This window comes from Argopecten irradians, chromosome 13 (assembly GCF_041381155.1).
Source record: "Argopecten irradians isolate NY chromosome 13, Ai_NY, whole genome shotgun sequence".
NCBI classification, from domain to species: domain Eukaryota; kingdom Metazoa; phylum Mollusca; class Bivalvia; order Pectinida; family Pectinidae; genus Argopecten; species Argopecten irradians.
The window spans coordinates 11604490-11624044 of record NC_091146.1 but is presented as its reverse complement, the minus strand read 5'-3'; the positions used below and the strand labels follow the sequence as shown (position 1 = coordinate 11624044).

Below are 19555 nucleotides of genomic sequence, written 5' to 3'. Positions count from 1 at the left end.
TTCTACTTAAATTGTCCAGTTTTGACCATTGAAATTATGGAAAAGTCCCGTATAAATTTAGCACACTTCTGAAAATAAAATTTGAAAGGGAAGCTGCATGGCTGAATATCAACACGGACATAGCCAGCCGGGAGAACGTTTAAGAGATTCCTATGATATAAATGGATTTTATCGCATGCAGAGCGATTTTGATGGGAATTCTTTTTCGATTTCATAAGAAATTATACTGATATAGCAATACCATTTTACACTTTCAGCCATTTATCACATTGTTTGATAGCCGTATGCGCTAGTAGTATATTATATTTGTCTTTTGCAGTTTTTCTTTTTTTTCAACGTCATCTTATTTTTTATTTTTATTTTGGAAAAAAAAATATTTTTTATTACTTATAAGAGGGAAATGATACAATAAGTTGCCCTCACACAGGAGGGGATCCATTCAACTCGCAACTTTCATACTTATTTAAATTCAAAAGGCACGGTATAAAATTGCAGGGTTCAAGCAGAAGAAAAAATAAGTAAAAGCAACAAAACTTGAAACTTCATAATACAAAAATGTACTGCATTTGTAATCTCAGGCCTATTTTTAATTGAGGCATTTTAAGCTGTAAAGTTTCAGATGGTCTGAGATAGAGTTCATGGTAAACAAATGTTAATTTTTGGACTATAATGGAACGAACTATCATTCAAAAAGGTTTGTATAAATATGAAATGTCCTGACTTAAATTGCGTTTTCTTGACTACTTGAACCCTGTTTTAAGAAGCACATGAATACCGGTATGTTTGTTTGTACAGTACAGTTGTGTAGAATATTAATATGAACAAACACACAATTTTACCTCTCAACTACAGTTAGATTCCAGACAATGTATATAGTAGCTGACGAGGGTGCCTCACCTAACCTATTGCTTTCCTCTTCCAGTAGTGAGAGGTAATTATATGTAATTTATAAAGTAAAAGTATCATTTCTTACTCCTTTAATTACATTTCTTTGGGTGAATAATAGAGTATAGAGAGGTGAGAGAAAAAAAAGTAGGGGTGTGGGGTGTGGGGTGTGGAAGGGGAGCTTGAGGGGTAGATCTGGGAGGAGTAGGAAGGAAGAAAGAGGATGGTACTATCAATGTTAATTTATACAAATTTAACTTGATGATATATAAATAAAAAACATCTGCTTATTCTTAAAAGATGGATCAGCAACACTGTGGTAGCATTGGAGAGTGGTTTTAGGAGAGACGAATATCTACTATAGTTTAGACAATTTTCCCCATGTTCCCCATTATATTTCAAATATTTCCTTTTCCAAATCACGTTTACCGTTTGCAATATATTTTGGCAAATTGTAGAATTGTTTCAAAGCACAAATCAGCCCATTTATGGTAAGTGACTTGTGAAAACACCGCATTTTATAGATATATTCTTTTATAATGAGAAGAATTTCATTTTCAGCTTTACAGTTGTCGAGGTTTTCAGATATCAGACCAAAAATAAAGGATTGCTTATTGAAGGAAAATGGGATAGAAAGAGCATCTAAAAAAATTCTAAGGCTTTTAAGTATTTTTTTACTTCACCACATTCCCACAGTACATGTTGAATAGTTTCATTCTCCGAATTACAAAGAGTACATAAAGGCGATATAACTAAATGTGATTTGAAGCGAAAGGTGTTAGTAGTTAGGATATGATGATTAATTTTGTATTGAAGCCACTGCAGCTTGGTATTTTTTGTAACAGTGAAATGTAAGAGTGTTAAACGTCATTTTATGTTTTCTAACAAGCACTTGAAGTGACTGGTGGAGGAGTACATAGCTTTCAGGGAACTATGGAATTGAATTGTTCCTCTAACGACCTGTCACCGCCAACCTGGTATTACTCAGGCAGAGTTGGAATAATTAACATACAGACAGACAAGGACAAGGTGGAAATACAGGACTAAGGTCAGACACACAACATTTGATAACGTGTCATCGTCATTAGTACAGATTAAGTATATGTCCATTGGTGATGAGGGAGTCTACATTTGTCGATCTCAGCGGAACCAAAAGTCAACAGCAGTTATCGTTCTTTACGGTGAGTTACTATATATTACAGTAAAATATTTTCTTTTCGGGATATAAACGTCTATGATGTTATTTATCTGTGTTTGAACTATTTTCACTCAATAGGAATATTTTACGTACCATGTACTACCCGATAAGGTTTTCCGCGGCTAGTATCTCCAGTTCTGATGGAACGTAACAATTTGTAATCTTCCCGCCGAAAGGATGTTAGCGCGGGAAATCATCTTTTGGCGCCATTCCATCACCAACAGAAGCAATAGCCCCACACAAATGGTATCAGGTATCACGTGGTACGTGGATTAGTCCCATTAAACTTCGCGATATCTTACTGCCCGCGAAGATACACGAAATTCATGACCTTGTTTATCAACATGTCAATGGTCCTATATATAGCTTTAGATGGATTATAAAAACACAATGGCACAGTTTTTGGATGGAAACCACTCTAGCAACGGCTTCAAATTAAAAAGACTAATATTCAATCTTAACTGATTCAGGGTCAAGTTACAAATGCGGTATTACTTCTAACAAATAAAATTCTTCTAGCTGTAAGAAGAATAATTGATTGTTCACCAAAGTATTAAAACCTCCATGTAGCATGCTTATAAGGGCATATATGTACATGTATGTACCTATATCGACATAATAAGGATTTGTATGTATGTACCTATATCCACATAATAATGACTATTTTGTTTTCTGTATTGCAGACAAATGTGAAGACAATAACATGAAAACTAGTATTTATGTTCCTGGGTGAGTAAAACCTAATTATAATTACAATTTATGTGTGGTTAATTAGAAATAAAGTCATTTCTACATTATTATTTAAAATTATATTAACATTCATTTGTATTTCATTTACATTTACATTTAAGACTCTTCAATAACATACATGTATTTTCGTTATTACACTGTACATGGCAATATAATTGTTAACATACTTCAACAACATAGACAATTAACGTTTTTTAATATGTTAACTTCAGAAAAGGGTGTTTATCTGTCGTTAAGAAAATTGGCAGTGATGCCCCCTGTAAACATATCACCATCTCTGATTGGAGAGACCAGTTGGTCGCCAGTGACTTGATCCGCAAATATTATGACCGTCCAGTCTTTAGTACAGGAATTCAGAATTATTTGATTGGTAAGAATTATTTTCTCACTACTTTATATAAGCAGTTGACAATGTTCCTCATAAAGAGCTACATTTGTATCAGATTATTGCACACAGTGCTTCTTGCTCGTCATGCGCCAAGAATTTCTCAGTTGATCCAATCTGATTAAAATACAGATCCTTATTATCACTACGTTAGATAAGAGGATCTGAGAAAATCCCATTAGGGTTCATGTCCAGATGACCTTTGTAAACGGCCAATCAAATTGCTGCTGGCAAAATTTTGACAGTGAATTTCAGGGGACGAAATAGTTTGAAAATTTGTCAGAATTATTTCCGTGTACGTAGTCATCTCGCCCAGAGAGCACAATAAAACTAATCGTATTTGTATGCAGGGGCGAAATGGCGTTGTCAATTGACAGAGCAACGTGCAGAAAATGCATCTGATCTGAATTACAAGTGGTATAAAGGTCATCCGAACATGACCCTTAATCGGATTTTCTCAGATCCTCTATTGAACGGAGTGGTTATAAGGATCTGTATTTCAATCAGATTGCCAGTTGATCCTGATTAACTCGAACCCCTATACATGTTTATCTGGAATATCAGGAGAATTTTATTAGTAACGAAAACACCCAAACAACCAATAATAATATCGCTTTATTTGATATTTACATAATAAATATAAGGAAATAAACGAGAACAAATATGCGACAAATATGTGACAAACTTTATTATCACTATGATAAAAAATAATTCATGTTAGCAAGTAAGACAATACAGATGACATGTCTGAACTTTTCTTTATGTTTAACCTTTGTTTTCGGGGTTTACCAGACGTCAATAACGAGGAAAGGAACTTTCAGTGGAAACACTTCATAAGGGGAAAGTCTAAACGCCTTACCTTCACCGCCTGGTACGAAAAATGGTCATCTTTGATTACATTTTTATTAATATTTCCATTAAAATAACAAGATGAATGTAATATTACTTACTTTGTGACTTTATCATGGCGGCAGTTTGAAAAGAAAGACATAATTGTGACTACAAAATGAAATAAGTCTACGTGTATAACACTATTGGCATCACTTCTTTACAATTGCAAGCGTCATTCTAATATCAATTAGATTTATCCTTGTTCCGCTAGTAAAGGTCACACTTCAGTAAACACTGCAATATTATTTATTTGTTATTGAAGAGATGCCTTTATTCAAAGGAATCAATAAATTAACCTGTTTATTGAGACTTGTTTGCTTATTTCTATCATTGATCAACTCAATCTTTGAATAATATTTCTTCTTAATTCATTAATATTATTTCTTTATTTCTTTTAATTTAATTTCTATAAATCTACTGAATATTTGACCTACTTTTCACCAGGAAAGGGTACGATTATGGGGATGAGTATAGCACCTGTGTTGGCATCACGCCGTTTGCAGACGTGTTCAGTAACTGGGTATACAGCCTTTGTTCTATGGATCATTACATCTGTCTCAACACAACAGGGATTAAGAATGATGCCGTACAATTACGTAAGAACGGCCATCCTCGATCTCCATGGATTACTATCACTGCCGTATCCTCATTTGGGCTACATTGAACAACCACCCTCGATCTCCAGGGACTATTGTCACTTCCATGCCCATTTGCACTACAATGGACCGACACCCTCTGTCCCTCCGTGATTACTATCACTGTGTTATCAATACTTGGGCTAAGCTACTTTAGAAATTTAACAATGATAAATTCGCGCAATCACCAAAATTGTTATATAAATGATACACAGAAAATAAAATTAGTTCAATCCTATTTCAGCGCACTGCATCTCTATAAGCTTTAACCTTTCTACCTGTGGCATCTATGGTCTATATAGATGCCAGAGCTTTGCAGACAATATTCATAATGCGCGCTAGCGCATTATAAGATGATTGTCTGTAAAGCTCTGGTATCTACTGTATATATACCACAAATGCTATAGGAAGATAGTTTAATACATATACATACATAATTAACTCATTTTGGGGTCTCTGCATTAACATTGTTTAAGCTAGACCAGGAAAACTGTTTATCAACTACGATTTAATCCACGAGTCGGGAATGAGAATGATGGCTGACACATTGATAGACTTATTGTTATGAAAAAATCATATTTTCTATATGAAATGCATTGCTTATATATTACCGTTTTACATATATTTATAGCTACATGTAGGTACAATTTTACAACAGACCTATATAAAAGAAATGGCTTTTTTTTATTAATTTTGGGGGAAATAAAACGCCATTCTCTTCAGTTTATCAAACATTTCAAAATAAGCAAGGAACTTTAAAACACATTGAAATAGCTATCGGTTTGATATTTCAGCTACACGTGTTCCTGATACCGACGATGTCAGCACAATATCTACAAACGTCCTTGACCGCATGTTCCAGTGTCGTCAGACAAAGGAATTCATACTGTCGTACTTTGTTTGCGATTACAGAACTAACTGTATGGATCGGTCAGATGAAGACAAGTGTCCAACAAGTAAGACAAAACATTATTCACCATATGAACAAAATTTATCATCTCTATTATTATATACTTTGCAAATAAATATTAAAGACCTTATTGTTTAACTGTTACATTAATCACAAGAGATAGAATACACCTTCGTGTAAAATTGTGAATATTTTAATAACTTAAATGATGACTCGAAAACAATCTTACTTCAATACAGATCCTCATTTTCACACCGCTTCAGATGCTTCTATCGAACCGAGAGATAATATGGAAAGGTATTTTATTCAGATTGTCCTAGAAAACCACATTAATTAAGCGTTTCATATTAAGTTTGGTGTGAAAAAATGGCGAGACCTAACATAGGAAACATTAGACATATAGAGTTACTTCGTTAAATAGGAATTTAATTTGGTAGCTCTAGCATTGTTTCCCGTAACCACAAGCCTCATAGAATACTTGAAATATGCAATCAAAACGAAATAAACACATCCCGCAACAAACATCTTCGTCATCGAGCATCTCGCATTCCAGCTAGACTGTGAATTGCCGTAATGTGCATATTTAAAATCTAATACCCATAACATTTCATTCATAAATTACACTTCTGAGTTTCATGAAACAATAGAATCACGTTGATGCATCCTTGCAATAAAAGACGATTGATTTTTTCTTTCTCTTCAGGCGAGACGGATGGATCCCTTTTCAGCTGTGACAATGGAAAGGTTATATCACTAAATCTAGTGTGCGACTATTACCCGGACTGTTACGATGGGTCGGACGAACACAACTGCTGTAAGATATATTTACGTTACTACATAAGAAAATCTGTATTTACCGTCATACAGATGGACCGAGGAAATGTGTCGGATAAAACAGGGTGTCTGTATGATAAGTGTCGCCAAAAACCTGACGAAAATATAGCATTAAAAATCATGTATGTTAGGAGCTGAAATTTATTTCAGAACCAGAAAAAGATGTCACTTATTAATTAAAATTAAACGTTTGAGGGCGCATTTCATTTAGAACTGTAACGTTGCTTAAAAGGTCGGTAAAGACAGTTAGAAAAATAGCAATATGTTGCAGTTCTGTTTCTAAACACGAAACATGGTATATATTTGTACATAAAGAGTGTAGCCATTTATAGTTAAAGGTTGTCTCACGATCAGTTGTAGGGTAATGTTGTCATCAGCACCAGTTGTAGGGTAAGGTTGTCTCACCACAAGTTGTAGGGTAAGGATGTCTCACGATCAGTTGTAGGGTAAGGATGTCTCACACGATCAGTTGTAGGGTAAGGATGTCTCACCACCAGTTGTAGAGTAAGGATGTCTCACCATCAGTTGTAGACTAAGGTTGCCATCAGCACCAGTTGTAGAGTAACGATATCTCACCATCAGTTGTAGACTAAGGTTGTCATCAGCACCAGTTGTAGAGTAAGGATGTCTCACCACCACCAGTTGTAGGGTAAGGATGTCTCACCACCAGTTGTAGGGTAAGGATGTCTCACCACCAGTTGTAGGGTACGGATGTCTCACCACCAGTTGTAGGGTAGGATGTCTCACCACCAGTTGTAGGGTAAGGATGTCTCACCACCAGTTGTAGGGTAAGGATGTCTCACCACCAGTTGTAGGGTACGGATGTCTCACCACCAGTTGTATCCATTCTGACTGTGGTCGTTTATTACAGGATGTCGGGGTTTATTTATCTCACTGAACTAAGTGTGTGATTATTACAGTGATTATTACGATGAATCTGACGAACCTAGATGTTATAAGAATAGCATTAACAATGGTTTAAAGTTCAGCAATGTACTAATTTTATTAATTATAATATCTAATATTTATTAGAAAAGCTACACAGTTTGTAAGTGACCTAATATGGACAAAACATGTTCTTTAAAACAAGTTGTTTCGGTCTTTTTGACCCACTATTTTTCCATACTGGGTCCCTAACAAACTGTATACCTGATAATATTAGGTATTATATTTACTGCTGTCGAAGGATCGTTCAATTAGATAACTGTTAAATACAGTATGTGTGGACAACAAATGACTCGGAACTCATTGAATGACTCGAATACGTAATCGTTTTCCATTTATGCTAAAAAAAATCCTTAAATATTCTTACCAATTTTGTTTTGCCTTTGAAAGTAGTCACCAGAGGTATTATTCACATTGTTACTATCTCTCGGCTCGAAGCGTACCCTGACCTGATAAATAGATCATCCAAACCTAATAAGAATTATACTAACCTAATACGGCTAATTAATCGTGGATATCACGTGACGTCATTTTACCCCATATGAATACAAAATACATGACTGAGATGGGACACTATGACATATTCAGTGTAAATCAAATCTGATATATTCTTGGCATTGTCGGGTTTCTCCCATGATATCAGCATTTAAACCCGTTATTAACCTAACAGATATCTTAAAATTCGACCTGAAAATGATATTTGGAACCACATTTGCATAAGTCCTCTGTATATTGGTCATCGATAATATTTACGTCTTTAACACACATTTAACAAGAGTTTAACTATTGTTTTTCCCTGGTAACTTGATGCCACTAATCGAAAGGCCGATATTCCGAATTTGCATATTACAGAGTTATCTGCACTTGCGGGTAGGTATTGATTGTGACGTCATGTGTTTGGGAGTGTAACGTCATACGTTTCGGAGAAAACAACGTGAATTGCGCTCACGAAATAATGACGTAACAATTGATACCTACCCACAAGGGAGTTAACTCTGTAATATGCAAAGACGGAATACACGGGACATCTACAAAATATCTGAAAGAAAACAATTTAACCCCCACCCCCCTGTCATTTGTCTGATGAAATGACAATTTTTACATGTTTACTGATAGTGTTACATTATCATTACATATTTTTCATATGTTTTACTTTTCTTTTTCTGACTACTTTATAAAAGACTTGTATCTTTGTATGTATGAAGACATATATATATATTATTATCGTCTATTATTGTTAAAGCGGGCCATGACATATTTATCCTATTTATCCTATAATGAATTATACCTGAATAAATGACAGAAGTTTTTTTACTCTATAGATAAAGCCCCGTGCCTGTCTGGCCAGTGGACGTGTCACAATGGACAGTGTATTCCAGACTATGACGTTTGTGATAGTGAATTGGAATGCTGGGACGGGTCGGATGAATGGACATCCACGTGTCACGGTATGATGTGAAGTTATGTACAGTCTCTTTGTGTCCTGAACCAAACTTTTCTAAACAGAAAATGTCTCATTAGTTGTTTCACTCATCCTGTTGTTTTTTCAAGGTCATCCAAAGCTGATCGAGTCCATCTGGCCTTGTTATTCCAGTCGTCATGTTTCTATATATAGAATGTGTGATAAAATCCCTGATTGCCATGACGGAAGTGATGAGAACTCCTGTTTCCTTGGTAACCCTACCTACTCGTGCTCAACTATGTGTCCCGTCAAGTCCTGTAACGTCACGACAGCACGAGTACATCTGGGAGGCAGTGGTGTGTACCGTTATATCTTAGTTGTGCATTCACTTCAGCTTGATATAAAACCTTGATTTGATATGTCCGGTTTTACCTGCAGAGTTGTCTTTTCTCCCACCATTCACTGATTTGTCACAGGTTATAGCCGTGTGAGCCCTAGGGTATGACAGATTGCGCGCGCTAACCTTTTGAATCTGAAGACAATTACGTGACGTCATGACTTCATGCGGTGTGGTCGTGGCGTTCATTGTCGATGACGTCATCAATATTTACGCGCAGACAACGGAATCATGTTCATGTCGCGGTGAAAATGCTTCTTTAAGGCTATTATCTACTCTTTTTCTTTTGTATATGGGAGAAAAAGAATCATTCCCTACCTGAGGGTATGACAACAAAATCACAACCCTCGGTGAATTCCCTGAATGTCCAACCCTCGTCAAACCTCGAGTTTTCATTCCTGAATTACTCCTGGGGTTATGATGTCGTTGTCACATCCTCTAGATAGGAAAATATTATATTAGTCTATATCGTAATATCAATAACCGTATGTCTCTCCACAATCTTTGCGTAATAGATTAAGTAACATCCTAGGACTTCTATACCATGTTGTATGTTGCCCAAATTAATTATCGATAATGCCTAAGAATAAGATCAAAATCTGAAAGTATTGAAACCATTACAGAAATATCCTAAAACACTAATGCTATGAAGTAATTATACTGTATTTATCAGAATATTACTCTCCAGATAGTCCAAAAATTAGTCTAAGCAATCAGCAACATTTTCTTCTGTACAAATACAAATATGACATTGTCTCTGCACCCAATATTTCCTACATATACTCACTGTATAATTCAGGGGCTTTATCATTTGAGTTCAATTAAAATTTACTTTCATTTCTGAACAATTGTCAGGGTATGAAACAGTCTCATGCTTCTATCACAATTCGACCGTGTCGATGATGACGTGGCCGTTTTCCGCTTACATAGACACATCACCTGGCAACGAGGACTGCTTCTTCACCATTCAGCAAGCAGGATCTGTCTTTATCAACCTGGTTACCACACAGGCTGTGCCAATACAGTATAAAAGTGAACACATACTGAAGGAACTGTTAAGGCGGTCTCGGCAGTGCTACCAGTATGTGGAATTTTGTTATCGTACCGAGTCTGCACTACCGCCAACCATCTTGTTCTCAAGTGATCGAGATGGACGTCGCATGCGTAACTTTACCATCTGTGCCACAGTGAGGAATAGCTGTGACCACTATTTTGGGTAGGTAGTTTTATAGAAGAGATGCTGTAAATATTTAGTAACATTTCACACAAGCAATTTAGATTTGGTTGGTTTAAACATATTGTATTTGTGCTTAAGAGATTATACTTATGAACCTCCGAATGACCCCTGACCTAGAATTGTAACATCTCGGGACGTACTAGTGGAGCGTTTATACTTCCGAAAGAATCGATCACACCGAAGATTTGATAGGCGACACGCTGATTGGCTAACCATAGGGGTCATGCTGAGTTGACTACGAACGGAGAGTTGTTAGATCTTGTATTGAAGCGTAACGTAGAGCATCGTACATGTAGTTTAGGGGATTTAATTAGATTGATGAACCGACCTCTCCGTAAAAACTGAATGATGATATATCAAGAAATATAAGAAAAATACCCATTAATACATCGTAAAATTTGGTGAATGGTCGTTCTGTACAGGTGTGTTAATGTAAAGGATACAGATCATCCCTCGTGTCACGGTAAGACGACTGTCCTGACGGGTAGTGATGTACCGATCCGCTGGATTCAGCCAAGGTCTAACGAGAAACCAAAGACAATTTTACTTATCTCGCCGCCAATCTGTGAGGAAGGTATGTGATATAAATATTTCCATTATAGATAGGGACTGTAGTGGCGGTTTATTTACCTCTGGAGCAGGTTCAGGTTACTTTCCGTTAAAAGGTCGCTTATCGTCTCCAAAATACTCCGGATTTCTCGTTTTACGCCTGACCCATCTTTTGGCTAATCATGGTCGTTCATAGGATGTTAAACATAATGAAAGCAAGCCATCTTATCATGACTGAAGTTGAACATTAGCGTTTGTCCTCGGTATCAATGATACAAGGAACAGCTTCACTTTTCTTTGTCAACTTTTTATCCTACAGTATCTACTTTAAAAAAATTGTAGACACAGGTTTTGCATTAAACCGGAGATTATTAAACCACAATGTAATCACCGGGCCCTTGTCGGTAAGTAAATCCACATAATGTAGCCAGAGCACCTTGCAAAACTTTAACAGAGAAGATCTTATTTCGGTGAAAAAGTCCAGGAGATCAATGTATGCGATCTAATAATAGTATTGCTGTTCACGTTGTAATTTATCTCTTTTTATATTTTAAGATGATGATCTAATCGACTTGAAGTATTCTGAGCCCCAGATGATGTGTCAGAACGGTATGACGTACTACCCACATCATCAATGTCTGATGGACTTCGATGTCACTGGAGAACCCAGTGCATGCCGGGATTTGACTCATCTACAAAATTGTGGTAAATGAATATCTACGTGCAATTTTGTAGGATACAACATTTTATGAGACAGATTTTACACCAAGACTTCGTTAGTTATAACAATGTTCGATTTCCCTAATCCTAATTCTAATTCCCATACATTTGTCATGCGCCTAAAGCATAGATATGTAGCCAACTCAATTTCACATCGTCATTACAAATGTTGTAAAAAATATTATAGTAACTTGTATAAATAAACAGACAACATGAAGTCATTGGGAGTGGTTTATGATGTTTAATATGTATTGTCGTTATATCTGTCCCTGTATCTTGCAAGATATCTGTAACTTTCAATAAAGCACCATGGCGTGTGTCAAACAAGCATTCCTACACATTCAAAATAAAAGAATTTTAATTTAGGAACATTGATTTTTTTTCTAAATGTTAGTTAAAGATGCTCCACCGCTGACAAACAGTAATGTTCCATTGTCAATAACTATTTAGTATTTGTCTTCAGTTACAAAAGTTACTAACACACAATTACCATAATTGAAATTGTGAGCTTTTGATTTTACTTCAAGATCAAAATATTAAAAAATATTTTATTGCATCCCGGAAAAATTCCATGGTACATGCTCTATACGGAATGCACCGAAAGCAAAATAAATTATTTTAATTCATTTTTGTGTTAATTAGATATATAGATGCACGATTCAACATTGTTCAAATGATGGGTATCATTTATGCTCTGTCGGCGGTGGAGCATCTTTAAGGTATTTGTAATATTCACAACACAAACGTTACATCTTGATTTATTCTTCTGTCAGAAAACTTCACTTGTCCAGTTAACTTTGTGAAATGTCCGCACTCCTACTGTGTCCACGCCAGGTTCCTTTGTGATGGTATTTCTCACTGTCCGAATACGGAGGACGAACGGGAGTGTGGTAGGTACAAAACGTGTATATCGGACTGTAAATAAATATTGATAGTGACGTCATGTGTTTGTAAACGTCTTGAATGTAAGAAATGAATTAATTATTCGTTTCCGTGATATCGATAGTAATCCCAGCTTGTTACATTGATCAATCTGGTAAATACTACTAAGTACATGAATGCATAAACATAACTGAATTTAACTTCATTTAAATTATTCGACAGCAATTGTTAATTTATAGATTCATTCGGCTGCCCTGGATATTTCCGATGTCAAAACAGTAAGACGTGTATCCCCCTGGAACAAGTCTGTGACGGTATCAGACAATGTCCACGAGCTGACGACGAACGTCACTGTGACGTCATTTGTCCAGACAGCTGCTCCTGTCGTGGCTTACTCTTCCACTGTGTGGACAATCAAGCCAACAACTCTCAGTTATTTTACGATTTACCGAAAACGATAAAAGGATTAAATGTTCGAACCCGTCTCTCTGAATGGACAAATCATCTTCCTCTTACGTTTCCTGCCATTTTATCTCTGTCCATGAATCATTGTCAGATCGCCTCTCTTTTCTTTGGTAACTACTCGGTATTAACTGGTCTAGAATCGCTCGTGTTTCTTGACCTTAGTTATAATGACATTCGGACTTTACCTGCTGAAACATTCGCAATGGTGCCGAGCTTGGAATCCCTCATATTGTCTGATAATCCTATAGTTAATATTGAAGACATGGCATTTTCGGGTTTACGTTTGCTTAAAACACTAAATTTATATGGTTTACAACTTAGAAAATTATCATCTGACGTTTTTGTTGACTGTGATGCTCTGCACTGTTTGAACCTGAGCTCAAACCAAATAGAAACGATAGGCCCGGGAACATTTAAACCCCTTACAGACCTAAAGACTCTAGATCTGAGTAAAAATTATATAGAGTTGAAGGAAGACATATTTGATGGTTTATCTAGACTAGAGACACTTTATGTTGACTCTTACACTCTCTGTTGTGCAAGACCAGTTTCAGTGACGGACGCCAACTGCTTTGCACCACGAGACAACATCTCCTCATGTTCAGATCTGATCCGCCTGTATGTGTTGAGAGCTGCACTGTGGATCATGGCGGTGTGCGCAACATTTGGAAATCTTTCTGTTTTGATATATAGATTGAAATATGATCGGATAAATCTGACGAAAAGTTACTCCATATTTGTCATCAACTTATGTTTGTCCGACATGTTAATGGGTGTTTATATGATTATTATAGGCGTAGCTGATGCTTTGTACAGAGATATATACGTCTGGGAAGAGAAGTCTTGGCGTCAAAGCATTATGTGTACTGTGAGTGGAGTCTTATCCATGATTTCAAGTGAAACATCTACTTTCTTGATTCTATTGATATCCCTTGACCGGACTATTGCGATCGTCTTTCCGTTTTCTTTACGACAATTTAAAATGAAGTCTGCAGTACTGATATCTGTCACACTTTGGATTATTGGTGTTTTAATTGCTCTACTTCCGGTGACAATGTACAAGGATTACTTTCGTGGGGAGTTTTATAGTTCTTCCGGTGTATGTCTAGCACTTCCGTTGTCGGGTACAGCCACACCAGGTTCGGAATATTCAGTTGCCATCTTTGTTGGTTTGAATTTTGTCATTTTCCTAACAATAGCACTTTGCCAAGTTGTCATCTTCCGGGAAAGCCGAACTCATCGGTCACTAAGAAGAACAACAAGTAAACACAACTCAGACATTAGAGTAGCTCGAGGACTCACGGCAGTGATCGCTACGGATTTCCTCTGCTGGTTTCCTATTGGTGTCCTTGGTACGTAACCGTTATTTTAACTTATCAGAGTAATAAATATTTAGAGGAATAACTCAGTTATTGTTTGCTTCAATATACGATATAAGATATCGATAAATAGCAGTGGTTTGTCATTCTTGTCGTTTCTATTTAAACTTTGACAGTGCTACGGGTTGATAGATGATATTTGATGTAGATGCAGCAAGAAACAACAGACGGTATGATTATCGTTAAATCATTGATGACCTATTTTGTAGTTACATGGACGTTCTTTGTAGGACAATTGACCAGTTTGTAAGAATATGGACACCCTTTGCATACTATCTGACCTGTTTTGTAGGTATATGGACAATCTGTGGAGGTAGTGTGTCGGGTGATACCTACGCCTGGATCATGGTTTTAGTACTCCCCATTAACTCTGCAGTCAATCCTTTCCTCTACACTTTGGCTAACACGTGGAACAGGAGACAGGTGTTGTATGATTGTATAACATACTGCAGAATGTCATATATAAATATACATGTATACTCAGTGCCTTTGGCTTTATTAGCCTTTCGCATTAACCAGGGTTACATATCATGTGCTTTCTATCCAGGTGGCAGTGTACAGTTGATTTGAAAAATTCAGCAAAATGAAGAGCAGGCTTTAATTATGTACACACAGCTTTTTAACCTTAAATAACATCTACATAAAAGTATATATATTTTTAATCTACACAACATTTGCAATAGTTATGGAGAGTTCAATTTTGGACAGGTCCGCTTTTTGTGGTTTTGTGAGCCTGTAAAAACCATTGTAACCAAATTTGTTTTTTTCAAATGCAAAAAATTGAGATTTTCAACCCAAAATTACACCCACTCTAGGAGAATTTTTTTTCTTGAACACAGTTTAAAACCAATCATCACTGCCGTGATAGCGGAACTGAGCCTATTTCGACATAAGTATATCATTAAACTTTTGAGCAATCTTACCTCGTACCCCAGCTATCAATTTCTGCTGCTACAGTATTGAGTTTTTCCATCTTAGACGCACATTCGGATACCCTCTAAACCATTAATCTCGAACCCATTTTGGGGAATTTCTTTATGCAAATGTGAAGCCTGCATATAATTCTCTAGATTGTATTCACCAATTTTAGGACATATACATTTTTTTAATTTTTTATGCATATAATAAAACAGGGGCTTTCTGCTTAATAAAAATCTCACCCATGGCCATTCGGTCTTACTGTACACTGCTACCTTATACAGCATGTTTTGTATGTTCAAGTTTTCCGAAAACCCAAATAATGTCTAAACAAAGTTGTGACGAACAAAATGACCTATCCGGATACTGTGTATCTCTAATAGTCACCGAGTAATGCCAATTTCCCCATAAGGTATATTTTCACCAATATTCCTCCAATACAAGTAACAAGGGGAGGTAATTTGAAAAAATGAAAGTTAAATAACTATGCTGTTTTCTGAAATAAAATTATTCTGAAAATTGAATATGGTATTTGTAGTTTCTCTCTATGCAGAAAAGTGAAAAATACTGGGTTGCTATGAAATCTGAAATCTCGAACCCATTTTGGGGAATTTCTTTATGCAAATGTGAAGCCTGCATATAATTCTCTAGATTGAATTCACCAATTTTAGGACATATACATTTTTTAATTTTTTATGCATATAATAAAACAGGGGCTTTCTGCTTAATAAAAATCTCACCCATGGCCATTCGGTCTTACTGTACACTGCTACCCCAGAACCATCCATACTTTAAGGGTATGGCAGAGAATCATTTCCAAGTCCCTACCTGCGCGCCATTACTGAGTATCAGATTAATCAATGCCTCCCCTAGGGAGTGTATTAACCAAACTTATAGTTGTTACAAAGATTGTCGTTTTACTAAATGTATTTAAAACAAACATGTGCAAACGTATGCAAATGTTTATGGTCAGGTGCACATAAGAACTGCCCAGGCAATTCACGCCTATAGAACATTTTTGGTTACACATATCCTGGTTGTATGTGTCTGAAAAAATTAGAAGGCGCGTGACGTTGTGATTTATTTTCTTCTGAGATAGATAACATTCTGCTTCCATGTGTTCGAGTATTCTATAAAGACTTTAGTGGTTGAGTGGTTTGCTCTATATTTTGTTTCCTTACCGAGGTGTTTATTGTATCCTTGTTGTAGAGTCATCGCCCACATTCCTCATCAAGAAGTGCGAAATCGGGTAAGGCAATGCATGTCCAGATTTTAACTGGACTTTATCTTTTTTATTTCAGCTGGTGCTTTAAATCAGTTTTTCAATTTACAGATATAAAAACGTTTTAGATATAGTTTAGTAACAAAGTACACATACTTAACTAACAGTTTGTTACCCTTTAAATTTGTGTTAGAGATCTACATAGTCCTCTTTTCATAGTAACATTATTTTCTCTCAAATTAATTTTTATTTTATTACTTACCATACCATTGTGTCACAGGCTATTGTTATTGTATATGATATGCCACTGTCAGTAAATATATATGATGATTATGATTTAACAAAGCATGAGGTTTTATTTTATTTTGTTGTATTCCCTGTAAACGTTAGTGACATACTTGTGTGTATTCTGCTGTAGATGATAGTAATACTGGCGTTTTACGTTGAAAATGTAAAAATCCAAGTTTTCTGCGCCGTTAGAACACGTGTGATTAATGAGTAATATATAAATCTTCTAAAATTAAGTTCTAAACGTATCAGTAGTAATATTAAAGTTGTATAATAAAAATATAAAGTTGTTTCCTCTTCAACGATTCGAATTGTTTTTAATTCATATTCATTTTTTAAAATCTAGAAACCGAAATGACCAATGTGGTTTTGGACGTGCTGAATACATTTCGCCACAGAAGAGGAAGCATGTATCTCCATAGATATCTGTGTAACCCGGAAAAAGATCTAAAGGTCAGGGACGCATTCAACATCGTCCGCCATCTTGTTGCAAGTTTGTTGTACCTTCACAAACAAGACCTCGTCCACGGGAGCATTACTACTGAGTCAGTAGAAATACAGTTGAAGAATGACGTGAGTGAGACATTTTCTTAATCGTTGCCACAACGAAAGCTTCGTACTGTATGATGAGAATTTGAATGTATGGCTTCTGTAGCGAATGGGTGCATTGAGATTTTAGTATTGTTGCACTTTATGTTAACCTTTACATATAGCGATAAGAATACTTTTCGCAGTTAACAAAGGATGCTATTTTAATTATTCCTATACTTTTGCATTTGAGTTTACTGAGTTTCAAAACAAATCGTGTTGTTGATTTCTATCATAACAGTATATATTTATTATAACAGCATTTGTTTATTATAACAGTATAAGTTTTTCATAACAGTAGAAGTTTATCACAAGCTTATTATTGAAAACTTCCTTTGCGTAGATGCAATAATTACGAAATCCCCAAACATTGATACATGTATCAGCCTTGGTTATGTATATTTTCTCGACAGTACCATGATATAACCTGTCTTGATGATGTCTGTCTCTCTATAGTATACATACATGGTATTACATACAGGCGCAAGGCTATGTTGACTGTCAAGGCACAACGGCGTTACAAAGAACGGGAAACAACTCTTATTATCATGTTTACTTATCGTATTAATCTCATTTTGATGTGATATCAAATGGACACGTGATGATTTCGAATTATGTTATTTATATAGGGCTACAGGTGCGCCATTCTCATAAACTATCTTACATTTCTATTTGCAGATATTTACAAGAGCACATTATCCGATATTTCTCTAAATTTTCTGTCACAGAAGATATTTATTCTAATAATATTTCTGTTGACAGAGAGTGACAGATGCAGGCTTTACAATGGACCATCGTCGGGTGCCTGATAACTCGGAACAGTTGGACGATATCCGTGATTTTGGCCTTCTTGTGAAGGTGTTGTTGAGGAAGATTAAAGTACCATGATCACAAACGGTCATTCAAATTTTATTTGCACTCGTCTGTAAGACATTCACAGCATTTTTCGGTTATGAGAATACAGAGATATAGACACTGTGGCTCCTGGTGAAAGGTCTCTCCTGATTGGGAGACGAAAATGGTGAATAAGTCACGTGACCGCGAAAACAATTAGACATGTTATTATTTCGGTATTACATTCTTATTAAAATCAATATTTGACAGACCCAGGAGTACAAACTATCGTATTTAAATTCATCATATGTTAATATTTAGCAGATGCTGGAATATAGACAAATATAATGTCATATTAGGTGTTCCCCGTCTGCTATTTACTGTCGGACATACAACATATGTTAAAACAATTCAGTGAAACGTTGGATTCCGTGGATTTCTAATAGGTAAAGTGTATGTCATCTCCTTCTGTCAGACACCTATGATACAGCGTCATTGGGTATGTGAAACGTTAGATTCCATGGATGTGCCAGATTGATACAAACCTGAGATAATCGACTCACTATCCATGTAAGCTAAGAATGCGCTTCTGCTGTCAGGGTATGATTGTCCTGGTTTGAGAGATTCTGCAAGCTTAGGACTATCATGAAGAATTTTATGGTGTAAGTGCTACATTATGTATTTTTTGAACATTGGTTAAAATTTTAATTCAGTATTATTTAATTTGATTTCCACAAACTTTCGTAACTTTATTTCCTTCTTGTGACATGATATTTTAAAAGCTATATTTTGTACATGTATCTTGTCACGTTTGTTCCAGTTAATTACTCTATATATAACATATGGTTTATTGTAATTTATTCATTGTGTTTTTCTAACTCATCTACCCTTTGAAGTTAATTATCCAAAATGGTCTTACTAGTACTATGACACTTACGACTCAGACAATAGATTAGCTAATTATCTTACCTGTCCGAGTACCGACCAGCCATAATAGAGTCATATACATGCCATGTGTCACCCATTGTATCAATTGTACATTTAATTCCATGTCTCATATTTTGTAATCAGTTAGGATCTAGAGCTCGGTCTCTACGGGTCGATTTTTGGACACTCCGAAAATCGCCTTCAGCCTCATAGAAAAGCTTTTTAATAAATTCGTATTTGAACAACTAATCAACGTCTTTGGATTTTATACCACAACAACAGAAATATTGCAACTACCAGGAATTCCGTTGTAA

The 19555-nt window shown here is 35.9% G+C and overlaps 1 protein-coding gene across 1 annotated transcript; it reads left to right on the top strand.

Moving 5' to 3' along the window:
• Positions 1-1818: 1818 nt before the first annotated feature.
• On the top strand, positions 1819-19444 carry LOC138305601 (G-protein coupled receptor GRL101-like). Its single transcript, XM_069245903.1, is given in 19 exon segments — positions 1819-1911; positions 1913-2066; positions 2767-2812; positions 3046-3203; positions 4011-4089; positions 4554-4705; positions 5539-5700; positions 6358-6468; positions 8756-8881; positions 8985-9191; positions 10088-10448; positions 10892-11043; positions 11574-11723; positions 12512-12628; positions 12860-14437; positions 14757-14887; positions 16592-16631; positions 17239-17465; positions 18243-19444. Coding segments are annotated over 19 exon segments (4170 nt in total). The 3' UTR covers positions 18369-19444.
• The last annotated feature ends 111 nt before the right edge of the window (positions 19445-19555 follow it).